The 27,329-nt window shown below is 34.7% G+C and overlaps 1 protein-coding gene, 1 long non-coding RNA gene and 1 pseudogene across 12 annotated transcripts; 2 read left to right on the top strand and 1 right to left on the bottom strand.

Moving 5' to 3' along the window:
- Positions 1–6,974: 6,974 nt before the first annotated feature.
- LOC127137595 (uncharacterized) lies at positions 6,975–11,541 on the top strand (annotated as a pseudogene).
- Positions 11,542–13,208: 1,667 nt separating this feature from the next.
- Positions 13,209–14,366, bottom strand: LOC127075514 (protein MAIN-LIKE 2-like). Its single transcript, XM_051016979.1, has 2 exons — positions 14,287–14,366; positions 13,209–14,202 (listed from the first exon to the last, which is right to left on the bottom strand). The coding sequence occupies exons 1-2, from the start codon at positions 14,359–14,361 to the stop codon at positions 13,546–13,548; spliced, it is 732 nt and encodes a 243-aa protein (XP_050872936.1). The 5' UTR covers positions 14,362–14,366; the 3' UTR covers positions 13,209–13,545.
- Positions 14,367–20,028: 5,662 nt separating this feature from the next.
- Positions 20,029–26,826, top strand: LOC127075518 (uncharacterized). 11 transcript variants are annotated; one of them, XR_007786501.1, is made up of 10 exons: positions 20,030–21,469; positions 21,551–21,656; positions 22,369–22,418; positions 22,588–22,668; positions 22,816–23,939; positions 25,224–25,309; positions 25,634–25,738; positions 25,826–25,940; positions 26,022–26,172; positions 26,339–26,826. It is a non-coding gene; the product is annotated as an uncharacterized LOC127075518 (long non-coding RNA). The 11 variants fall into 11 exon arrangements; XR_007786498.1 differs by having other exon boundaries at positions 20,029–21,469; positions 22,312–22,418; positions 22,502–23,939; XR_007786500.1 differs by having other exon boundaries at positions 20,029–20,898; positions 21,280–21,469; positions 22,312–23,939.
- The last annotated feature ends 503 nt before the right edge of the window (positions 26,827–27,329 follow it).

Consider the following 27,329-nt stretch of genomic DNA (forward strand, 5'->3'; position numbering starts at 1 on the left):
AGATTGAAATCTTGTGACCCAAGACATCCTTATTTGCTTCATCTATTACTATCTATAAAGGGGATAGGGGATTTTGGTGTGGCTTATTTTTCTTCCAAGTTTGCCCTTTATATAATTTATATTTACTAAAAAACCACAACAACAATAACTATCCACACTCTAGAATTAGGATGAGAAGAAACGGTTACAGCAATAATGGAATTTAGTAACAATTTCCTTATACTTTAAATAATGGAATTTAGTTTTTCACAAAAAAACTACTTCAAGTTATGGGTGTTTTTTTTTCATCTTATTTATAGAAAAAAAATTGCCATGAATTCGTATAATTACATAGCAATAATAGAGAAAAAAATTAGAAATTGCTATGTAATTATACGATTTATTTCCCCTTTAACTATTTATAAGTAAAAGGTAAAATATTAAAAAAAATGTTTTTTTAAAATATATTTTATGAAAATATATAAACACGTTTTTTATTGGATGTTGTTTTTTAAAATAAAAAGAAAAAGAATAAATTAAATTCAATTTGTCTTTAATTTTATATTGAAAAATATTTAATTTTAAAATTAAATTTTTAATCAAATAAAGTTTATATTTTTTTTATTATTTATAACAAGAAAAACATGTATTTTTTCTTATAAATAGTTAAAAAGAGGAGAACATTATTCGATAGATTTTTTTCTGTTGTTAAAATCTTTAATCCATCTCTGATATATCTTTATCATGTTAAATAAGTTTAGATCTTATGTCAAAAATTATTTTAAAAGTTAAGGTTGTCTAAATATATTTATACATTCAATAGTTTAAAATTATAAGAATTTCAAACTAACTATAAACAACTTTAATAATATTAATCATATAATAATATATTTTTAAAAAAAAAACTACATACACATATTTATGGTAATGTGATAGCATATAAATGTATAAAATTTGCTTAGAAAATGCACATAATATAATTATACTGGAAACAACAGTTAAAATGGCAAAACTTTGATTTTGTGTCTTAAAATAAAATGTTGTTGGCACATTTTTTCTTTTGATAATGAAAATTATTTGCAAGTATTGAAAATATTATTGTTTTTTATATACATTACTCATAACGATAATGTGACTGTTTTAATGTTCACATGATCAATATGAATTCCCAAAAAAATGTAAGACTAACCAATTTTTTTATTATTTCTTTGTAATTTAATTCTGTCAATAATATAAATTGATAATAAAAGAAAAATACATAAAATCTATAAAAAAATGTTATTTAAAATTGTATATAATTTTGATTGTATGTAAAGAAAATCAAAATAAAAGTATGTTTTTAAAATTGAACTAGAGACATTTAAAACATAATTCAATTGAGTTTTCTTTTTCACTCGGGTTTTTAGAGGAAAGGGGTCTAGTAACCCAGAGCTCATGCTGAAAGGTCATACACTGGCCAAGCATTGTTTTCACAAGAAATCGAATTTGGTATTTTTCAAACCTTCGTTCACTATTAGAAAAATGTATTTTAGCCTCCTGCATTAGTGTTGGTCCCCGACATCGACGCTATTAGAGTCGGTCAAATCTACGCTGAAAACCTTTTAATTAAAAAAATATTGCAAATAATTGTAGCGTCGATCGTATCGACTCTATATATTCATAAATATATTCTATTTAATTACTTAGAGTCGGTTTGTCCGATGCTAATGATACATTTTTTCAATTAACTTTTGTAGAGGCGGCTTATCCGACTCTATTTAATTTGCATATTTTCGAAAAAGAATTTTTTTCACTACAACAGGAATCGGATAGACGGCCTATTGGCTAAAATCTATAATTAAATAATCTACCCCTACATGTTAATACCTCAGGATTGGCATTAATTTTAGAAAACAAATAATGTAACCACCTCTGTTGTTTTAATATGTTGGGTTGAAGAAATTCAACATCTGGACCAACATGTCATGTACGATGTCACGACATCAGGTCTGTGACATCGCACATGTGTAGAAAACTGAATTAATTAATTCAGTATATTTTCTGGGATCAGCAAGGATATCTGGTGAATATCCTAACTCCCTTGTGGAGGTCTTGAAGACTCAATCAGAATATATATAGGCTCTAAATATGGAGATATATATGGAGAGAGTTTAGGAACTTGAAGACCTTGTTTGTAGCAGAATTTTTCTGCTGAAGTTGTAACAGCCAAGAACAAGTCTGCTGCGATTTCTGAAGGCCCAAATCCAGTTGGGTAATTAGGTTATAAATAGCTGATTGTAACCTAGTTTTTGTAAGCCTCTTAGAATGAATTTTTAGGGGTGTGTGTGAGGTAAACCTCCCAATCTGTGGGAAGGTTACCCTGTGTTTCTCAGTTGTAAAAGTTGAGAGTTTTTGTAACTCAAAGCCTGTAGGCAAGAGTGATTATGTTCTTGAATGAAGTTGTGAAGCTAGTTCAAGGTGTTTGAACATTACATTGTATTTGTAGTGATAGGAATGGAAACTGGAGGTTTCTATCTAGGAGTTCCTAGGTATAGATTGCATTGGGTAGGGATTAAGTGATGACTTGTAAGCGGGTGAGTTTAACTCTGAATTGATACTACTAATAGTGGATCTTCTTCCTGGCTTGGTATGCCCCCAGATGTAGGTCATGTTGGACTGAACTGGGTTAACAATTTCCTGTGTTTGTTTTCCTTCTGTATGTTATGATCATGCATGCCATATCAAAGCTTGTATGGCAGTCTGCCAATCAAATTAATAACAGACCTGATACATAGCCCTCTGGTTGAATGTCAATAAGAATGTCTTGACATTCATCGTGGACAGCATATACTGAACAACAGGCAGGTTGGTTTTTCTGCTTCAGTTCAGTATGTTCCTAAATCTGGTTTTCAAGTTGAAAACAGACCTGGTCAAAAGATCATTGTAAAACTGTCAAACTGGATGTCTTGACAGTTCCTCCAGTAAGCTAATACTGAAGTAGAGACTGGTTGGTCTTTTACAGTACAACAAATTTAGCACAGTCTGTTTTCAGGAACTAAACAGACTTAGCATATGGACCTGGACTTGGATGTCAAACGGAATGTTGTGACATTCATTCCTGACAGCATATGCTGAATTGTTGGATGGTTAGTTTTTCTGTTTCAGGATTTTTCTCAGGCTATTCTTCAGGAATCCAACAGCTGATCTAAAATCTAGGAAACTAACAACTAAGCTACAATTAATGAACCTAGCAAATAATCTATTTGTTAGCTCCTTAATAAGTGGAGATTAGTTTAACTTGTTACAACCTTTAATTTAGGAAATACAAGTACAAGACCAACAAACTGGAACAATGTAACAGATGATGTCAAAATCAGGATTGAGACATCGTGCTGATAACTGTGTAGGAAAACAACAGGAGTGAATGCTATGGTGCACATAACTAGGTGTTCCTCCATTCTAGGATGACATAGAAGGAGAGGTCGTGACACTGTGAAAGGGTGCACATGAGTACAGAGTGTAATAACTGTCTTGCTGTATTAGGTACAATGTTAGATCAGATGTCATGACTTGGAGTAAAACATCTGAAATCTGACTACGCCAGAATTTCAAATGGTATCAGAGCAGGCATCCTGTTCTGTCTCTGGATGAGATCCATGGGCGATACTTTCTGGTAGCTGGCAAGGAGTTATGTTAGTACTGATGCTGGAACTTGTGTTTATAAAAGTGGTATAATATGTTTTTCTTTTAAACAAGATGACATTTTCTTTTAATTCAAAATGGTAATTAATTAAAAGAGAATGACTATGAGCACTTCCTTGATAATCATTCGAATCAAGTCGAGGAGGATGATTGGAAGGATCGAAGCACTAAAAGAGTCAAAGAAACTACTCAAACTATTGAGTATGATCATCTTACACTTATGTAAGGAGAAAGTTGATATCTCATAAAATGATGGTGATAAGAGAAAAGAATATGGAACACGATACCTCACGCAAAGGGAACCAAGGAATTGATGAACTTTCGACTAATATGGTATACTTTGACGCGTTAGACCGACTTCGAAGATTCATGTGGGTCAGCACATCAACGTCACTGAGCTTACAACCATCGGCCTACAGGCCTACAGACGAAGTTGAATGTAATCTTTAGCGTATTTTCTCCTTTGCATATTGGTTTGTATCTCCCATCGGATAAGACACGACGGGGCATAGGGATTTCGGCATGATTTATTCCTCCATCAATATTTGATATAGGGGCATCTAATAAACAAGATGGTGAAGTTTCTTCCTCTAGGAAATCCCTAGACATCCTTTATGAATCATAATCGTTAGATAAGGATATGACTTATAGTTTTAGGTGATTACTACTAAGAGGAGAAAGATGAGAATCATGGGAGGTCTCTATTGCAAAGACAGATGGAGTTTCAATTTCAGAATCTCTCACTAGGTTGCTGTATTATCGCTCATCCTGACTAAAATAGAAAATTTCAAAAGATAAAAGTTTGAGTTAGAATGATGGCTGGTTATGTGGAGGTGATGAAGCAGGAGAAGACGAAGAAAAGTGAGGTCTTTAAGCAAAGCACTAGAAATTGATTCTATTGATACTCTTCGGGAAGAAGAAACGAAGATATCTTCTAGAAAGTAACCGTAAAATTGAATGCTAAATATTGCAAAAAACTTCTAAATACTCAACTCACCCTAGTTGTAAGCAACGACAGCTAAAAGGATCAGACCAACTAAGGAAAATGATCACAAAATCAACGACTAGATTTCTACTCGTGGATACACGTCAACTCGAGTGCACTCAAATACTCTATAAGTTGTGTCATACCTTAACTGGTCACGTAATTGGACCTGTCAGAAATGGGCGATGAAGCGTTGTAATGTTCGCCAGTATTATTTTTTTAAACCGATCCCAAACATTTCAGTTCCATTCCACATCAGACCACATCACGGAGGCCGATCAATGATACTTAAGGCTTCCTCCAACTCCTTCAGTGCACGACAAAACCTTGGGGTAATTGTTTTGGACCGGTTAAAGGCCTAATTGACCAAGACCCATTCCATCTCAAATCAACTTCATTTGACCCAAAATATAAAAGCAGCTCACACGCTAAGAACAATGTACAATCTCTGATCTTCAAATTTCATTATACTTATCTTGAATCTTGAACTGACTTGAACATTTGAATGCTAATTATGCAGGTCAAACTCGCGTCGTCGTAAAGGAGATCGAAGTCACCGTTCAAGATCACAAATTTTTCAACTGCATCCATTTCTAATTTTCGAATGGAACATGTAGTTTTTTTTCCTTCGACCTTCGTTTTACATAAAAAAAAACTTTTGCATATAAATTAATTAATGATGAGATTTTCACATGATTTATAAAAACATGATAAAAAAAATATTTTTTTGTGTTTTTATTCATGGCATATGAATTTTATAAATTTGTTTATTAATTTTTTAGTTTTTTTAATTTGTAATTCTATTTTTAATAATCTCTTAATTTTATTTTGGATTTAACTTTAATATTTCATATTTATTTAAATTCAATTCTATATATTTGATAAAAGAAATTAAGAGATATTTTAGGTTCAATTCCTTTTTTATTCTTTTTCATTTCTCCTTAGTCGTCTCATAAATTAAAAAGTCTGATTTTGAATAACAGAAGTGTATTAAAAGTTAAAGAATTAATTAATTAACTCAATTTCAAAACCGAAACTCTTCGTTAACAGAATAACTCAATTTCAAAAACAAAAGAATTATACTCAATGATTTTGAATATGTTTAACATTGATAGAAATTAAGCATGATTTGTTAGAGAAAATACATTATTAAGACTTGGTTTTTCTTAGTGGATTATGAAAACTTGATTGATGAATTTATTTTAAAAAGTGTTTGAAAGATAATTGTTTTTTATGTAGCTAAAATATTGATAATACTATTATTTTAAAGTTGTATTTTAATGTAATTAATTAAATATATATTTTTTTATGTTATTTATAAGAAAATATTTTTTATATTATTGATTTTATTTATAATTTAAATAAAAGATATTATTAAAAAATGCATTTTTAAATTGAAAATCTATTTTAAATATTATCGCATTACATAATCTCAAAATTATTCGAGACGTCCGATCTTAAATCTCAGTGTATTGATGCGTTTTGAAGTCATATTTCATCTAGAAATTTGTTGATATTACTTTAGCATATGTAGGGAGAAAAATTCTAATTTTACCATTCATCTATAATTATATATAAAGGGGATAAGTGATTTTGGTATGACCTTTTTTTTTCTTCCAATTTTATCCTTTAACAATTGTTACAATTACTATCAATTATTAAATTAAAAAAAAATACAAAAAAAACTCATTTATTAAATATGTAACCTCCATGAACACATCAAATAACTTCCTCCAACACATCAACTATACTAAATAACTTCCTCCAACACCACTATATATGATAACTGCATATTTCAAAAATAAAAACATTTTTTTCTTTCTCTCTCCACGCCAAAGTTAGGAGAAAAATTCATAATCATACCAACCCCACATTTGCCTCCTTCCTCTTTTACTATATATCTCTCTTCCATAACCAAATCATTTTCTCAAATTCATTTTGAAATAAGAGGTACGAGTGTGTTTGAAATGAATACGAAAATTGTTCATTGATTTAACTTTTTGATATATGGAGGATTATGTGGTTTAGGTTTTGATTTCTATTACTCTTTTTCTGTGTTTTATCATTTACTTAATTTGGCCTAAAACGGATTGCAGTGTCTGTTTGAATGGATGGATTGAGTGATGGGTGTTATATTAAGATGTGTGAGGTTAGAGATAGTTGTTCTTATTGTCTAAGGTGAAACACGGTGATGTATTTCTAAATATGAAGGATATGTCATCAGATCAACTTCCATTGTTGAATTTTTGACTTAATTAATGGTAATTGTGAAAGACGCAGAAATCAATTGAATATTCATGTAGCTTTTTATAAGGACTGAAGTTATACTATGGATATTTTGTTGCAAAAAAATGTCATGGATTGTGTAAAATGTGATATCTTTTTGTCATAATCTTGATCTGATTATAATTATAAGGATTCATTGTAGGTCTATTTCTTATGCCCTTAACTGACTTGCTCAATATTTATCTGTTGCAGGGAGATGTTTTGAAAGTGAAAGTAAACAAATTAACATCAATAAAGACCCAGCTCCCATACTCATATTATTCACTTCCTTATCCTGCACCCAAAAAAATACAAGATAGTGCAGAAAATCTTGGGGAAGTGCTTCGCGTTGACCGCATTGAAAATTCACTCTATGTGGTTAGTTTCACATGTTAATTCTTGAATCTTTATCAATTTATAAGAAAGGAATTCTTAATGAAATATATAGCTTTGGAAACATTTAACCTCGAATTGGTTAGCCACCATGTTTGAAGGGTAGTTAGTTAATGGATAATCACTCTTTAATTAATTTAATTAATTATATTTAATTGATTTAGTGGATTGTCATGTCCACAGCTTCTAGAATCATATTGGTTGTTATATTTTATGAAAAATGTAAAGGAAAACAAGAGATCAAATGACTGCCACTACATATTTTCTTTTAAAAGAAAACATAATAATAATGCAAAAAATAGTCAAAACCTATAACAACATACAGAATCGCCTCTCTTAAATTTTGGAATATAAGCTTCCAAATTTATGGTATATATAATAGTCATAAGAGAGAAGCTTACCGATAAGAAGATTTCCTGCTGCATCTATTGTTGTTGTCATTGAAACTGATAAGTTATGTTCATTGTCGGATGATTCCAAACCAGAAATAGATGGATGGTCAACATAACCTGCCTCCATCAAGCCATGGTTCAATTGAAGAGAATTGAAGTTCTGAAGTGCGAGTAGGTGACCCTTCACGCCAAACAGAATAAATAAAATAATACAGAAAACAATCAGACGACAAAATAAATTGATCAGATCAAAACATTTTATTCATTTTAAAGGGTTTAGTTTTACTCATGATACGACAATATTATATTTGCATGACCATGAACTTAGGATCAACAATCCAAACATTTTTGTTTCGGCACCGACATGTTTTAGATGAGTAGCTAGAATGCCCTAGCAGGATTTCAGAATCCAAAAGTCAAAGCCAACTAATATCCTGAAAGTCCTATGACATAACAAAACTCAAAATACAAAATCAAGTAAGACTATGACTTGAAATTTAAAACCATCCCACCTTTAATTTTAATTTTGGAGAGAAGCATTATTGTAGAAAAATGAAAGTTTAGAGGGAAATTTGAGATTTGAATGTTGAGAATGATTTTTCAACAGAGTACAGATAAACAAATTCCACAAGTGCGCTTTTATGATCATCAGCGAATTGCAGATGTGTTAAATAATGAACGCAACTCCAAAACAATGCTCACACAATTCTTTGCATTGAATCTACGAGATCCACAAGCAAGAAAGTATCTGTATAGAGAGATTCCAGAGCATTATTGTTGGAACAAGCGGGATATGGAATGGCATCGTAGGCGATCAACAAGAAAAGTTATCGGGAGAATCTATACGGTATCACCTTCAGAGGGAGATAAGTTTTACTTGCGACTGTTGTTATCGCATGTCACAGGTCCAACCAGCTGGGAGTATCTTCTTACAAATAATGGCATGACTTTCAGTACATTCAAAAAATCAGCCGAGGATAGGGGATTTCTAGAGACTGTTCATAGTATTCGTGATTGTTTGGTTGAGGCTACGAGTCTCCGAATGCCATATGCTTTACGAAGGTTATTCGTGACGATTTTAATATTTTGTGAACCTACTGATGTTAGAGCCCTTTGGAATGAGTTTTTTACACATATGGTAGAGGATTATCAAACAGCTAACAATGTTGTGGAATCAAACTTAACTAATATGTTGTTGAAGGACTTGAATGAACTCTTAAACCTGCACGGTAAAAAGATTGATGATTATGATCTCCCATCTTTACCCCCTAATACAATAGACAGAGGTGCAGTTCCAAGTATCATACAAGAGGAGTTAGCGATCGATATCCCCAATGAAGATATTGAATCTATTGCTATGTTAAATAATGATCAAATGATTGCATTCAACACCATTATGAATGTAATTGTTCAAAAACACAGTGGAGTATTTTTTGTTGATGGTCCAGGAGGAACAGGTAAAACATTCCTTTATAGAACATTAATGGCAAGTTTAAGAAGTAGAGGAGAAATTGTCTTAGCAACTGCATCATCTGGAATAGTTGCAACATTGTTACCCGATGGTAGGACTACACACTCTCGATTTAAGATACCTATTGATATTCAACCGAGTTCCATTTGTGGTATTGAAAAGCAAAAGGATCTTGCAAATCTCATTAGAGTTGCTGCCGCAATAATTTGGGATGAAGCACCAATGACAAACAAAAATTGTTTGGAAGCCTTAGATCGATCATTACAAGACATTTGTAGCAACAGTGCTCCATTTGGTGGAAAAGTTCTGATCATGGGGGGGGGGGGATTTTCGTCAAGTCCTTCCTGTTATAAGAAAAGGTACTAAGGCACAAATGATTTCAACGTGTATTGTTCAGTCTCATTTATGGAATCATACCAAGATTTTGCATTTGCGTCAAAATATGCGATCATTGCATGATCAAGAGTTTGCAGAATTTCTTATTCGCATTGGTGATGGTGTCGAACCTACCAAACCAGATGACATGGTGAGGTTACCTTTACATATTGCAATCCCATGGGAAGGTGAACATTCCATACAAGTACTTATCCAACATATTTTTCCTGATCTAGAATTGCATGGTTGGGATGCCCCATATATGGTACAAAGAGCTATTTTGACACCAACAAATGATGATGTCCAGAAATTGAATGATATGATTATCGATCAGTTTCTAGGAGAAGAACATAATTTGTTATCGTTTGACGAGGTTGAAGGAGATAATCATAATTTATACCAGCAAGAATTCTTAAACTCAATTGCACAAGGTAGTTTGCCACCTCATATTCTAAAGATAAAAAAGGATGCACCATTGATGTTGTTACGAAATCTAGATCCTAGATATGGATTGTGTAATGGGACCCGGTTATTATGTCGTGGTTTATTTATGAATATGTTGGATGTGGAAATCATGACAGGAAGCAACGCAGGAAAACGTGCTTTTTTGCCTAGAATTAAAATAAAAACATCTGCAAGTGATGGACTGCCTTTTGTCCTTAGTAGAAAGCAGTTTCCTGTGCGACTAAGTTTTGCAATTACAATAAATAAATCACAAGAACAAACCATTCCAAATGTTGGAATATATCTTCCACGACATGTTTTTAGTCATGGACAGTTATATGTGGCTTTATCCAGGGGTGTTTCACAGACTACAACAAGAGTTTTAACCAGGGAAGGAAAATTGAAAGGAGAAGATGGTGACTACACAAAAAATGTAGTCTACAAACAAATTCTTTTATCGCACCCGCAGGTATTTATTAAGTACATTGAAAAAATTGCTCACACGTTGATTCCCATTTTGGTTACACGACATACCAAGCTTATATTGTATTATTTATATCATAGATAGATAATAACTAAATATAATTTTCTTTTGCTTTAATATACATCCAAACTAGAACACGATGAAATCTTCCAATTATGTAGGGAGTTGAGACGAAAGAATGTTGAAACTTGCTTCGACATGAAAGTAAGTTATACTTAATCATTTATTTTATGCTTTTATGTTAGATATAAATGGGGTGATAGTTATTCTCACTATTCTTATACAATAAATTTTAGATAACAGACTTTGAAGATAAATGGAACACGTGGAAGGATGAACAAAGTATTTCATCCATCGGCAAACTCGACAATAAGGTGTATTTATCTTTTCCGTAATACGTATAAAAAAAATTCTTGCATTTTCATCACTCTTTCACTAACATTTTTATCATCCTCATTGAAACAGGTCAAACGTTTGAAAATTTACTCCATCGGTTGGAGCTCCACGGTGATAACAAATAAAACACAACTTTGGAAAATGGTGAAAAGAGAAATAATATCTCAAAGGATGGAGAGGTTTTTATTTAATTCATTTAAGAATATATTTACTCTAGATTATTTTTGAATGCATGAATTTAACTGCTATTTGTGGTTTATATAAATAAAACCATGTATATTTACTAAGTCCATTGTTTTCCTTATTTACCAGAAATTCAGGTAATTCAGAAACAAGTCATAATTGTTGTTCTACGAAATCTAGACTAAAATAAAGTATCTCCATTCTCCAGGTATTATTTGAGTCACAATAAACCATATTATATTCAAACGAGTCAAGTGTTTTGAATGTATTTCTTTTATAATATGACATTTCATCATGTATTTGTAGTTTTTTAAATCTCAAGAGCGCATTGATAAAGAGATGTACGAAGAATTGATTCGAATCTTTATAAGGTAAGCAAAAGCTATATTACACTACTTACTATTATTTTTACTATCTTTTTCTTTAAAAAAAGTCTAATTTAAGAGTCTTACATTTTTTCTTTACTACGGAAAAAAATTGCAGGGAAAAATAAAATACTTCGAATAGAGATTTCATGTTCGGCATTCCTCTTAAAGAACGTCATTGATTACACAGTATCAATATTACTTTGCATGTTTCGATATAATTTTGAATATCTTTATTTACCGTTTTCAAAATATATTAATATTATTTTTAATGCGACCTACAGTAAAAACCTCATAAAAAGAAAACAAATATTTATTTTCCTTTACGCTGTGCGCATTAAAAAAAGCGGGCAGACGGGCACTCCCATGCCCGTCTGAACGCTAGTTAATGATAATATCCTTAAATATCTTATTTGCTTCATTAATGATAATATCCTTAAATATCTTATTTGCTTCATTAATGATAATATCCTTAAATATTTTTTTCATTAATGAAAAATCCTTTAAAAAATTGTTTTTCCTTGAGGATTTGTTTCTTCGGATTTTTTACCAATATACCCCACTTTTTCAATTAATTTCCCAAAATAACCCAGTTTTCAAAAAATTTCCCAATATACCCCACTTTTAGAGGGAGGCGCCAATTGGATTGGCGCCCCCTCTTAAAAATTGCAAGGAGGCGCCAATTGGATTGGCTAGGGCACCTGCCCTAGCCAATCCAATTGGCGCCTATGTGTAATTTTTAAGAGGGGGCGCCAATCCAATTGGCGCCTCCTTTAAAAACCCCTCAAATGGAAAAACTTCCAACATGAAAGTTGTAGATCTTTTCAAGACAATGAATTTGGATATAAATTTTGCATCATTTGGATTTTTTTTTGAGAAAGTTATGGGCAGTTGAAGTTGGACTTCTGAGTTTTTTAACTGTTATCTGACCTATAATGTTTTGTATAATTGCATGTGTTTCTTTTAGGAATATGTAATTTTGTCCAACATAACATTTGAAGTAGACATCTTAAATTTTCCAATGCACTTGGTCCCACCTCAAAATAATTAAAAATGAGTGAGTTATGTCCCTGCGAACTTGACCCAAAATTAGGGTTTCTGTCAAAACAAGTGTATGTGAATTTTGCCAAAAGGGACCAACTTCAAGCCCTTTAGTTTGAATGATAAAAGCCTCAAATGACAAAACCTTCAACATAAAAGTTGTAGATCTTTTCAAGATAATGAACTTGGACTAAAGTTTTGCATCATTTGCAATTTTTATGAGAAAAGGTTTGGGCACCTGAACTTGGACTCTTTGACATTTTATCTGTTATCTGACCTATAATGTTTTGTATTATTGCATGTGTTTGTGTTAGAGTTATGAATTTTTGTCCAACATAACAAGTGAAGTAGACATCTTAAATTTTCCAATGCACTTGGTCCCACCTCAAAATAATTAAAAATGAGTGAGGTAGGTCCTTGCGAACTTGACCCAAAATTAGGGTTTCTGTCAAAATATGTGTATGTGAATTTTGCCAAAAGGGACCAAATTCAAGCCCTTCAACATAACAATAACAAGTCCTTGAATTAGGGTTTCTGACCTATAAATTTTTGTTTTATGATATGTGTTTATTTTAGAATTATGAAAGAAACTTAATGTTTGGAGAATACACAAAGATAAATTTGACATAATACGAATTGATATTAATAAAATTTGGATTTTACACAATGAATCCTAATGGTGATGACCGGGATCACCTAACCGACCTCCGGTCCCACATCCCCTAGCTACCCTAACCCTTGGCCCTAACCCACGTTGACGATTCTGCACCGGTGTTTGTTCATCTGATGGTCCAGGAGCGTCATTACCGCCTACAGGAGAAGATCCGTTGAGGTATTCAGCCAACTCAGCATAGTCTTCAGTATTCAATGATGGTGTACCGGCGTAGCTGAGCTCATGACCCATGCCAGAGAAGTTGGGGTGTGCTTGACTCATGGATGGGCGACCAGGACGGTTGAAGGGGGACATGGGTGACAATGATGGGTCTAGGAAAGGTTGGAAAGGTTGTTGGGGTGTTTGGAAGAGATATGGTTGTGGGATGTTTTGGTATTGTGATGTTTGGGGTTCTTGGCTACGGTAGGTGATGGGGCGGTTAGTGTTTTGGGTAAGGCGACTTTGGTAGGGTGATGGTGTGGGTGCGAAGCGATGTTCGGTCGAAGGTTGATGGTCCATTTGTTGGTGGTGGTATGGGGGATGTTCTTGGTTTTTGGGGTTGGGTGAATGGCATGTTTTGGTTGTATGTTTGTGTGTTTGTGGAACGGAAAGTTTGTCGGATAGGTGGTTGTGAGTAATCGGGCTGAGAATGTTGTTGGGGGTTAGATGTTGAGCCTTCTTGTGTGTAACTTGTCTGGCGTGGGTCGTAGAGGTACATATCATCGGCGATGAATTGAAATCCAACTGATCTATACCAAGCCATATAAGTACGACTTGGTTTTACCTCATTTGGCATGACTGCGTCAGTTAAGACATGGTCATGACGGTGCTTCCACTTGCGACACTCTGATCTTGCGAATTGTTGCCAAGGGTTGTAGTTCCATTGGTCGTTCACTTTACGCATATGCCATTCTCCTAGGCTAGCTGGGGGATCTGGGATATTCTGGACCATACCAAACTGCAGCTTCACACGATCGGTGTTGTGCAGCTCCACTGTTGTGAACCGTATTATCGGTGTGCATGTTGTCCATACGGCTGCGTCTTCAGGGTTGATCTGATGCTCATGATCCATATTAAGGTATGGACGCCAAATGAACTGAAATGTTAAAGACAATAGGATTTAAATGAATGTAGAAAAAGTCAACATAATATGAAGAAATAATGTAATTATTTTGCTTACGTCTGCCGGTCGAAGGTGATCCAACAGGTTGCGATATTGAGTAATACAGTGTCTCGGACATCTGCTGTAATTCATACCGCGTGCCGACCATCTACACCAAAAAGTTAAAATAAATTAGTTATGGGTAATAAACTGTAAGGAAGGAAGTAAAGATATAGCAATTTAAACAACTTACTTTTTTGCATATGGAAAAGTGAAGGGGTTGCTATTGACCGGTGCTAGAGACGGTAGTCTTGACCATCCCCATGCTTGTAGCAAAACAGCACATCCAGAAAATGTAGAAGTATCTTTGTGGCAGTTTTTGCACAAAGAACTATAGAGATAGGCTAGACATGCGGATCCCCAACTATAACTACCTATTCTATCTATATGTCTAAGTAAAGGTAAGTACATAATATGCATGCTAGAACCACTACCTTCGGGAAATAAAAAGGATCCTAGTAACAACATAATGTAACATCTAGTTTTGATGATTCGAGCATCTTCGGTAGAATGCTCATCTAAATAAAAACTATTATAATATGACTTTAGGCGTGATAGTAGTATACCTTGTCCCCTAGCATTATCATCTAACAAATCAACGTTTAAAAGCTCCATGCAAATTGAATTTGGAAAGTTGGTCTTACCATTAACAGCTTTGCCTTCAATTCGTAGTCCTAAAAGCATGTAGACGTCTTCTAACGTCACGGTACACTCACCGGTTGGAAACCAAAATGTGTGTGTCTCTGGCCTCCATCTTTCGCATAAGGCTAGAATGAATTTGTTATCTATAGACCAAGACATAATTTTGCTAAGGTGACCAAAACCGGCGAGTTCAACATAAGGTTGAATCATCGGGTCCATTGGGACAAATTCGTGGACTCGAGTGCGAAACCTTGAGACATCCTATAATAGAAATAATGTAACACTTGACTAAGTCGGTATTTCAAAATAAAATGGGGTTGGTGGAGATGAAACATAAAAAAGAAGTATAAGAAAAAACTTACGTATGTCGCGATGTTTGCAACTGTTCCTCTGTGTGCTTCGCCCATTGTGAGTAAAGACATATTGTTGGGGAGTTGGTGTAGATGAAAATGGAAGATTTTGTTGAAGATGAAATTGTAAAAGAAGTAATGTAGATGAAGTAGTGAGAAATGTAGATGAGGTAGTGAGAATGTTGGTGTGGAAGAATTGTTGAAGGAGTGGATCAATTTATAGGCAAATGGAGGAGTGCATGAAAAAATGTGTTTGCATGGTGTCTCCACCTCATTTGGCGACCATGTACAATTTTAAGGAGGGGGCGCCATTCAAATTGGCGACACCATAGGGTACATGCATGCAAGGCTAGTTCTGAATGCATGGTTTCGAGGACTGACTCCATGGAGGCGCCATTCAAATTGGCGACCATGTACAAGCCTTAAAGGTAGGCGCCAAACCAATTGGCGCCACCTTCTGCATGTCTGACACGTGGCATTGTTGTCTCCTGCATGCTGAACAAATCACTTATGGATGGCTTGCATGATTGACACGTCATCTCTGACCATCTTAGGTGTCCGACACGTGTCTGTCTTGTCTCCTGTATGCTGATGACTACCTTCTTGATAGCTTGCCTGGCTGACACATCAACTCACACTGTCTTGCAGGATTGACACATCATCTCAGACACGTGGCTCTCTACTATCCTGCATGCTGAATACTCACTTCTGTCTTGCATGACAGACACATCAACTCTTGACTACCTAGCATGCTTGACACATCAAGTCACACTGTATTGCATGACAGACACCTCATCTCTGAAATTACTTGCATGCTTGACACGGTATCTCAGACTAGCTTCAATGTGAGACACTGATACCATCTATTTAAGTGTCTTACTATCACATTCATCTGCACTTGCAAAATACTTTTCATCTCCAAAATACTTTTCATCTTCAGTCACATTCCTCTACACTTGCAAAATACTTTTCATCTCCAAAATACTTTTCATCTTCACTCACATTCGTTTGCACTTGCAAAATACTTTTCATCTCCAAAATGTCATCTTCATCATTATACAGTATCAACGTTCACTGCAACGGTGAAACTTTTGAGTCCGAGCTTCATGGTTTTTGTTTTAGAAACACTGATACCATTAGAGTTTCGATGAAGAGAAATGCAACCTTTTTGCATTTCAAAAAAAGAATACAATCCTTTATAGCATCAGGTATTGTGTCAAAGATGACATATCAGAATCCTATATTTTTTGAGAATGGTCAATGCAAGTTTTTCCCCCTAAAGATACGAGACGATGAAGATGTACAAAGCATGTTTCTTAGTCATGAACATTCAGGCATGGATTGTATCGAGTTGTACATTACTCTACAACCATGTATACCGTCTCAACAGTCTCAACTAACAGATCAGGATCCAGCTGGTGGAGATGCTGTAGATGATGCACAATGGTCAGATGAACTCAACCCAGAAGCAGAAGTAGAGGTCGACGTTGTTGATGAAGAAGAAGAGGAGACTGAGATACAGGTTGATCACATCCTGAATAACGACGATGAAGATGAGGCTCAACCACCACCAATACCTCCTACTCATGCCTATATTCCTCCTTAACATATGACAAATATGGATCTTCACGACGATGAAATGTCCGACAGTGTCTTCTATAATCCGTATCCGAGACCAGTAGGCGAATTAAAGGTGGGAGACATGTTTCGTACCAAAGAGGAATGTGTCTTGGCAATCAAAAAATACCACATGAACAACTTTGTTGACTTTACGGTGAAACGCACTGATTCAAGAAGGTATGTTATCGAATGTCGTAACATGCTTTGTAAGTTTCGTTTGGCTGCATCTTACAAGAAGAAAAATGACTCTTGGGAGATCGCTTCAATAGACCCACCACACAGTTGCGTCGCAACAACCGTTGAACAAGATCACCGTAAACTGAGCACAACATTGATATGTCGAGACATTCTGCCATTGGTAAATAAAGACCCACCAGTGAAGGTGAGTATAATTATATCACATATCCGAACAACATATAATTATACTCCATCTTACAAGAAAGCATGGATTGCGAGGACAAAGGCTGTTGAGCAGGTTTTCGGCAACTGGGAGGACTCATTCAAGGAATTACCACGGTTTTTATGGGCACTAAAAACTTATGTCCCAGGAACTGTGGCAATTCTGGAGACAGTGCCAGCAATGATGCCAGACGGAACCTGTGCTACAGGTAATAGAATATTTCACCGTCTCTTTTGGGCATTTGACCCTTGCATCAAAGGTTTCGCATTCTGCAAACCTCTCCTGCAAATTGATGGCACTTGGTTATACGGAAAATACAAGGGTACGTTGCTCATGGCAGTTGCACAAGACGGTAACAACAATGTATTTCCCGTTGCCTTTGCTCTTGTTGAAGGTGAAACGGCTGCTGGATGGGGTTTCTTTCTTCGACATCTCAGAATGCATGTCGCACCACAAGCCAATCTATGTCTGATTTCTAATAGACATGCTGCCATCGAAAGTGCCTACAACAACCATGACAACGGATGGCATGATCCTCCTTCTACACATGTCTACTGTATCAGACACATTGCACAAAACTTCATGCGTGCTATAAAAGATAAGAATCTTCGCAAGAAGGTGGTGAATGCTGGGTATGCTTTAACTCAACCGTCTTTTCAATATTATCGTGATGAGATTCGACTGTCTAATGAAGACGCGGGGAGATGGATAAATAACATCCCAGTAGAGCAGTGGACAAGAGCATTTGACGGTGGTTGTCGATGGGGCCACATGACAACAAACATTGTGGAATGCATGAACGGGGTTTTTAAAGGAATTCGAAACCTGCCGATAACCGCCTTGGTAAGATCAACCTATTATAGGTTGGCTTCTATGTTCGCAACCAGAGGTGAAAGATGGAGTGCAGTGTTAATGTCCGGACAAGTATTCAGTGAATGTTGCATGAAGGTCATGAAAGAGGAGAGCATCAAAGCTACGACACACGCTGTAACAGTGTTTGACCGTCATAGACAAAATTTCAGCGTCCAGGAAACAATGGGCAACAGCGAGGGGAGACCAAATTTAGCCTACGCTGTTAGACTAAACAGAAGTTGGTGCGATTGTGGAAAATTTCAGGCGTTCCGCATACCTTGCTCCCATGTCATTGCAGCATGCGCTTATACTCGTCAAGACGCTTACACCCATTTATCTGATGTGTACAAGGCCAGCACCATCATGAATGTATATAGTCAAAGCTTTTCAGTACTACCAATGGAGGATTACTGGCCTCCATATGAAGGAGATATTGTTTGGCACAATGAAGAGATGCGTAGAAAGAAGAAAGGAAGGCCAAACAGCACACGTATAAGAACAGAGATGGATTCCACAGATAAAATGATAAGATTATATAGTATCTGTCGTCAACCAGGACACAACAAAAACAACTGTCCCAATCAAGGAGCATCATCTAGATCTTAAGCTTATTGTAACATGATATCTAGATCTTAAGCTATTTGTAACATTGTATCTACATCTTATGCTTTTTGTAACATTGTATTTCTGTAACAATCAATCATTATATATCATTAAGTTCTTGTTACAACGAGTTTCATAACCAACATCAGTACAAAACATCTGAAAACATAAATAATTCTAACTGATTACAACAATCAAATTAATGTCGTCTCGACCGAACATCATTTCCCTAGCATCCTTATCAGTCCTCATTCGCACCCAACCAAAGATATTGTCAAGTCTCTCAATACTTCTGATTTTTTTCCCTTCTGGTATTTTCCCGTCTAACCAGCGAACCAGCTCCCTCTTCAGTTGATCTAACGTGGTGATGTTCCAAAACAGCATCAGCAATTGAGGTTTGTCTCTCGCATAAATCACCTTACCGTATCGGCGACGAACACCAAACATGATAGCCAAATGATTATATGAATTGTGGAACAATAGGTCACACTACGCATCTATTTATAAGACAAAAAAGGCATTTTATGAGGGACTCGACAATTGAGTTGGCGCCTCCATTCAAGTTTTAACAACAGTCGCCATATGAACAACTTTCATGTTCATCAAAAATCCATTTGAAACTTGGAAGCTCATCATTAATTTCAAAACATTATAGGTCATTTTGACAGAAACCCTAATTTTGGGTCAAGTTCGCAGGGACCTAACTCACTCATTTTTAATTATTTTGAGGTGGGACCAAGTGCATTGGAAAATTTAAGATGTCTACTTCAAATGTTATGTTGGACAAAATTACATATTCCTAAAAGAAACACATACAATTATACAAAACATTATAGGTCAGATAGCAGTTGAAAAACTCAGAAGTCCAACTTCAACTGCCCATAACTTTCTCAAAAAAAATCCAAATGATGCAAAATTTATATCCAAATTCATTGTCTTGAAAAGATCTACAACTTTCATGTTGGAAGTTTTTCCATTTGAAGTTTTTTTAAGGGAGGCGCCAATTGGATTGACGCCCCCTCTTAAAAATTACACATAGGCGTCAATTGGATTGGCTAGGGCAGATGCCCTAGCCAATCCAATTGGCGCCTCCTTGCAATTTTTAAGAGGGGGCGCCAATCCAATTGGCGCCTCCCTCTAAAAGTGGGGTATATTGGGAATTTTTTTGAAAACTGGGTTATTTTGGGAAATTAATTGAAAAAGTGGGGTATATTGGTAAAAAATCCTGTTTCTTCTAATAACCAAACGGTCACAAAAAAGTGACAATAGCTTCTATATAAATTAGCATTCCCGCTATCTCTAACATTCATTCACTCTCTCTCTCCACTGTCTCTCTCTCTCTCTAATTCAACACTCTCTCTCTGCGATCAATTCTGTGAATTTGTGTTGTTTGCGGTTACAAGAATGTTGATACCACTTTCAATTGTAGATGATGTTGCTATCGTTGATTTAGGTCAACAACATCACCGCCACAACATGTTACCTGTGTATGTTCTCTTTGATTCTCGTACCATGTCTCACAACCACCACCCAACAAGAACACCACCTGGGTCTGTGATCGATCAACCTCTTCTCTTTGATTCTCGTATCACCAACAATGTTCCAACAAGATTAATGTCTCACAACCACAACAGTGTTTCATCAAGATTAACTTCACCAACAGTGTCTGTGGTAGATGAAACTGTTCTCTATGACTTTCCTATCGGCAATGTTCCAAGAAGATCAAGGATTCATCATCAAACGGGTCATCCCCACCACAACCACCACCACCACCACAATGGTACTCGAGCTTCTCCGGCGGTGATGGGTGTTCAAAATACTAGAGCTTCTGGTGCTCAAGATACTTGTCAACATGTCACAACATCAACAACAGATGCTCAATCCATTTGTTGCATTTGTCTTGTTAACTTGTCTAATGGTTCTTCCATGCCAATTCGGCTGCGCTGCTCTCATGATTTTCATACCGACTGCATTCAAAAATGGATCAACATTAAGAAAACTTGTCCACTTTGTCGCGCCAATGTTTAATTTTCATATATAGAGTGTTGTTGATTTATAAAAATGTTTCCTTTCTTTTGTTATTTTCCATGTTTTGGTTTGATGATTTTCCATGTTTAGGTTTGATTCCCTTGGATTACCGGACATTCCTTCAAGCCCTCTGAGGTAAGTTTTTGTTGGGTTGCTGTTACCTATGATACATCATGTGTGTTGGAGTTTTGTTTGTTAGTATAGGTTCTACATAAAACATATATGTGCTCTGTCTTTGTGTGCAAACCTGTTTTTTTGTCTATCTTTTCTTTTATTCTTTGTGTCAATATGTGTTACACCGTATATGTATGTGTTGTTTGTGAATATTTAGAACTATGCTTTTGTCCTTGCAAATGTCCAGTTTTATAGTTGTGAACAGATGCTGAATAACGGTAGATATTCATGTTAAAATATTAGTCTATTAGGCTTTGTTTCGTTTTGTCTCTATCAATTGTTATATGCTTGTTTGGTTGGATGGATTATGGAATTAACAACTATTTTGTGACAATGGAGAAGGTGTGGGATCTTAATATGGATTATAGCTTATGGGTCACGTAAGCATGCTTTTATGATTCTTACTAGTTATGATTCTGTGGTAAATATGAGAAGCAATGAAGATAAGAAAAGGTTGAAGATTACATTGTCTGGATTTGTACTCAAGGTGACGAGTATGTTAGGTTGTATGGCATTCAGATGGAACTCAAAGGTAAAATATATATTTCATTCATTTTGATGGATTCACCTTTTTCCCTTGGTTGAATGAATGTTGGTTACTCTCTCTATGCAGATATTCAGAGATGCAACTTGTTTGAAATAAAAAGTTAAAAGTTTGTCATTTCCCAACTAATGGTTTTTTGTTTTCTGGTAATGTTGCAATGTTCAAGATTATTTAGGTAACTACTCAAGAACTTACAATATTGTTTGTTGCTTTCACTTCCTTTTTCTTTGTCAATATGTGTTACACCAAGAATTGGATTGAAGTGATTTTGTCTGATTCCCGGTGTTTGTATATTGTGGTTGTTTAGTCCTATGAAGTTTAGGTGCATGTTGTTTAGCTTGTTATCTATCATTTATTAGAAATATACCTGGACTTATAGAGTACTTTCTGTAGCTGCAACTTGTGGTAGAGTTGCGGCAGTTTTGAAGCATCCTCCGCCACTTAATTTTTTACCACAGTAGCTGCGAGCTTAATATATAATCTGGAAACCTCCGCCACTAAATTTTACCACAGTAACTCAATTATTTATTCGGTTAGGCTAATCATAGTGAATTTGAGAAAACAAAATCAAATTCAAGTAAGATTGCAAGTTTAACAGGATTTGAACTTTCTGTCAAATTTAGATGGGTTTTTTCTTTGAAACCAACAAGTTAGATGTGATCCAAATACATATTTACTGGAAATGTGACTGTTGGTGATGTTATTTTGTTGATTCCTTCGTATTGTGTATTTAAGTTGTTTGGTGAATTGAGTGGAAATTTTCATTGTTGAAGATTATGCTTCATCACATTTACCGCCCAATTGTAAGCTTCATCTTCTTTATATGTCAGTATAAATAATGAGTAACTACTAATTTTGAGCAAACATTTCATATCGTTCAATTCAAGTTGGTAGAAGTGAACTGCTTCATAGATCAACTCAAGTCTGGCCAACCAAGGTATGCAACACAGATGATTTAATTTCATTTATCTTTGCTTTTTGTTTCTTATGATTTCATTTCATATTTGTTTTATGTACCAGCTATACTTCTTCACCCTCTTCAAGGGTTCAGGATGGTTCTAAATACCTTAAGTTAAAAATTTGTATTGTTTGTTGTGCATGAATAGAAGAATCATTGAGTCTAAGTTCTGAAAATGGAGAAGAATTAGTCATGGTGTAACGGTTGTGATCTATCTCAAGTCATATATGTACTATTTACTTCTTGTTTTCTATATTTTTTTTCTTCTTATAGTTTTAACATCTCTTAATTGTATGTTTCTCGGTTGTACAGTCATTATAATTGTTATAATGCTAATTGCTAATGCCTTGAAGCTTTTGTGACCTTTTCTCATCAGCAACAGATTTTGAAACACTCTCCATGTCCTTGCATCTTCTTGCAACATACTCAAATTCTACTCTCGTTTGGGTGACAGATCTAAGTTTTCCCTTCCTGCTGGTCTTGAGCCTTTGTCTAATAAACTAAGGTACCTACATTGTAGTGCATATCCTTTGAAGTTTCTACCGTCAGCTCTTTCTCCTGAGAAACTTGTTGAGCCTTGCATGCCAAACAGCCGTGTTCAAAGATTATGGGACGTAGTGTAGGTTTGTGGCTTGAAATATATGAAACTAATTTATACATTGTATTATATGTGATCAAAGTTTTTTTGGTTTGTTACATGATCTAATTAATTTAAAGAAAATGGACCTTAGCTGTTGTGAGCACTTGATAGAGCTTCCTGATTTCTCCATGGTATCACATCTCCAATACATTCACCTCTCTAGACGTGTAAGGTTGTGTCATGTTCATACATCTACTTAGCACTCCAAAATCTTGTCAATTTAAACCGGGTTTGGTGCAACAAGCTCAAGAGTCTTATAAGCAATTCCCCTTCAAACTATGCTAATTCTCGAGCTCTATGGCTGCTCAAGTCTCAAGGAATTTTCTGTGATATCTACAAAAATGACAGTTTGATTTAAGATGATGTATTGCTATCAATGAATTGCGGCAGCCATAAGTTGAGTACCTTGGAAGTCTTATGGACTTGGAGTTGAGTAGCTATGATAGGCACCTTAGATATCTTCCAAATGAGTTCTCATGCTTGAAATCTCTTGGCCATCTGGTACTTTCTGATTGCATGCTACTTGACGACATGTCAAATCTACATCTTTTATTTGATGGCCGGCGTTCGTTTGGATACTTTTGTCTGGACAACAGTTGTAATCTGACTGAACTACCTCACAACATTAGTCTGTTAACATTATTAAATTATTTATCACTCAGCGGAATCAACGTGAAGAACATTCCTATAAGCATCAAGCATCTTTCACAGCTAGAATCTCTTGGCTTGTGCAAATGCGTGAGCATTTAGTCTCTACCAGAACTCTCACCATCTATTCAAGTGTTGGATGTCACCAACTACACATCCTTGGAGACCGTCGTCATCTTCGTGTTATCAATGAACTACTAGAAGAGCACAAGGTATTCATTTCCTTCAAAAATTGTGTGAAATTGAATGAATACTCATAGGAAAGACTTCAGTGTCAGGTACGCTTCACTGTTTAAAGAGGGGACATGTTTTTCTTCAGAGTCAAAATCTACAAAAGTTTTGTTGTCTAATTCATGGGTTTCAACACAATAAGTCACGGAATCATCTATGCTTAGGAAATCACACATCAGCCATATGACGATTCCTTCCACAGAAAGTTCAATTTGTTATTGTAGGCACCTTTCCCTTTTCCATCCGTAAGATTAAGAAGGGCTTGAGATTCATGAGCAACATTCAAATCATTTAAGGTCTCATGTATTTCACCAAAATTGCTTCCCATGGTTAAACGAGTATTTAGTTAGATTCTAGATGGGTTCTGATTTAGTTGTTTATATAACAAACTTTGTATATACTAGTGATAGCTTTTTTAAACACATATATTATGGCTCTTTCTTCTTTGCTGTTTTTCTTTGGGTACACTTATCTCTTTTCTTTATTATACTTGTAAAAGACTTAATTTTAATTGATATATGATTCATTTATGAATTATAAAGTTAACTTTGTTTCTAAAGAGTTGTTGAATCAAGTCTTGTAAGAAGCCTGTCATATATTATAAAACAAACTTGAAACATTATTTCCACCATAATTTCTCTCCGTTAATACACTTATATATGTAGTGGCTAGTGGTCATAAAAATTGTGGAACTTCCAACACATAGTGAAATACACAACCCACTTTAACTAAGTTTCGCGAAAAATTGTGGAACTTCCAACACATAGTGAAATGATTTATACCATCAAAATAGATTGAAATAGACATTAGATCAATGTTAAGGACATACATGCACAACTTTAAAATTAAATTAAATGATGTTCAAGTTGGCTTTATGTTCATTTTTCCATGACTGTAACTCAGTACCAGACAACTATGCATACATTAATATTGATTTACAACTTAAAATGGTTTATATTATAACAAACACATTTGGTTGGTTGAATATCATCTTACAGCTTTTTTTGGCAAGATTTTAGAGTGAGAACAATGTATAAAAATAATAATTTACAATTTAAAAAAAACAGTTAATAAGAAAAGGTTAAAGATTAATTTGTCTGGATTGACACTCAAGCAGATGAGGTCTGTTAGGATGCAACTTTACCTGCTGTCAGCACACCTGTTCCTAACAGTAGTTCTTGTAGAACAAACCTAATAAGTTTATTTTATTCTCTTAATCTTGCAATTAATATTTCTATTTTTAATTTGGTTTTGGTTGGATGCAGTCATACAATTTGGAGACCAGCATCCTGATGGTACATATGATTCATTCCCTTTGATGGTTTCACCTTTTTCCCCTGCTTGAATGAATGTTGGTTACTCTTTCTATGCAGATATTCAAAGATGAATTTTGTATATATAGGATACAACTTGTTTTTTTTTTGTTCTCTAGTAATGTTGCACTGTTCAAGATTATTTAGGTAACTACTTAACAACTTACGATATTGTTCACTGCTATCTCGCTAACACTGATTTGTTGCTATCTTGTTTCTCTCCTAATAGTACTTGTTTGCTGCTATCACATTAGTAAGGTGTTGGTGCAAATATTTTATATCCACAAAATTACACTTCTTGGCATCTGTGTAGTATTGTGATCATAGTCACTGCTCTAATATTCATTTCTTATATATCTCAGTCCATGAAACGCATCACAGTCCATGAACAAAATGAAGGGTTTCAATTTCAACTATAATCAGAGCTCGCAATTCTCTTCGGTATGTTGTTCGAGTTAGGGTATGCGGTATGAAACTACAAAGAATTAGGTACGTTGCTTAAGTCATTATCCCTTAATGTACTACTAACAATATTTACTTGCACTAAAATGCAGGTTTTGAAAAAATTGCAAAGGTTTACCACTCGCCATTAAAGTGCCTGCAACATCAGTCAGAAATAGGCCTTATGGATTGTGTGGCGAAAGATAGGGCTCATGTCTTAATAGCAAGGTACATTGACTATTGTCTATTCATCCAGGCCACTTGAATCCTTGAATATCTTCAAACTGTTAACCTCTGCTTATTTACTAGGAAAAATGCAACTGATGCAGACAATTACAACCATAATATTGTCCTTCATGATCCTGTTAATAAATTGGAATTTACCAAAGAACCAATTGAGCAGAGAAGAAGAATGATCATTGACATGAATCAAGATTTCCCAATATGAAGGAAGATAGAGGTATCCCATGTTGATGTTAACTTAAATTGGCTTCAATAAATTATCTCCTACAACATATTCATTGAATGTATTTTGTATCATTAGCTGTGTTTAATTTTTTTAATAAAACTCGTTGTGTTGTTTCCAAAGCATGCTCTATATGTCTAATACATGTTTCTTAAAATAGGTAGGAGAAGAAATGATGCTTCTCCAAAGAGAAATGCACATCAACAAGGATATATATCCACATGATTTGACGAAGCAGAGACCATTGTAGATATCTGCATTGCATCCGGAAGACAAAGGTAGAGAAATCTAAAGTGAGTAGCATTGTTCTATGGACGGCAACGACAGGGGAACGACTTTTCAATAACTATAGTGAAGGAGGCAATTTTCGCTAAGAAAACTACAATTAAATGTATTGAGCTAGTCAAGATAGAGGGATTTTAGTTGTGTTAGTAGCTTTTGACTATTTGTGTACAGCAAAATGTGTCTTTTCTCAGTTTTTGTTTTTATTCAAGTTAACATAACATGTTTGTGCAATTGTTCAATCAAAGTTTCTAATGCAGTTGGAAAATGAAAGGTCATTCTAATTCTGATTCATTAATGTAATAAAGTGAATAAGGCACATAAAGATACAACATTTATCATTAATTAATGTAATTGTTAACATTAGTTCATTAATCAATATATGAATAAACACATATGAATTGTATGATCCGTAAGTGTTACTAATTCAATCGTCACACTTTGTGAGATTTCTCAAAAATGGTGTTTGGCTTTATAACGTCTTGCTTCACACTATCTTTTTTTTTGTGCATGGACTTATCACTTAATCAATCACAATATGGATTTTAATCACCTCCACAAACTTATAGTTCTCTTCCACCTAACAATGTTGTTCTATCTAGTTTAATATATATTTGAGTGATTTTACGAATGTGATAATAAAGTTTTTTTTGATCAAGGTTTTACTTAACTCATGTATGATTCAACGCAAACTCATAATATTGGAGATCTGCATAATATAGTGAAGAGTTATGGAGTTTGTTTAATTTTAAGAGTTCTTGACTTATGATGACTTTTATTTAAGAAACCATTTATTTTATATTTTGACTCTTAAAATATTTTATATTTATAAACGATGAACAAATCGAAATCAAATTAGGGAATGAGAT

Source organism: Lathyrus oleraceus, chromosome 4, assembly GCF_024323335.1.
Source record: "Lathyrus oleraceus cultivar Zhongwan6 chromosome 4, CAAS_Psat_ZW6_1.0, whole genome shotgun sequence".
In the NCBI taxonomy this organism is placed as follows: Eukaryota; Viridiplantae; Streptophyta; class Magnoliopsida; order Fabales; family Fabaceae; genus Lathyrus; species Lathyrus oleraceus.

Bases quoted from the DNA above. Each gene is read 5' to 3' on its own strand.
- LOC127075514 (XM_051016979.1), bottom strand. From the start codon at position 14,361: ATGAATTACAGCAGATGTCCGAGACACTGTATTACTCAATATCGCAAC. The intron at 14,203-14,286 runs GTAAGCAAAATA...TTAACATTTCAG, and splicing joins ATCACCTTCGACCGGCAGAC to TTCATTTGGCGTCCATACCT.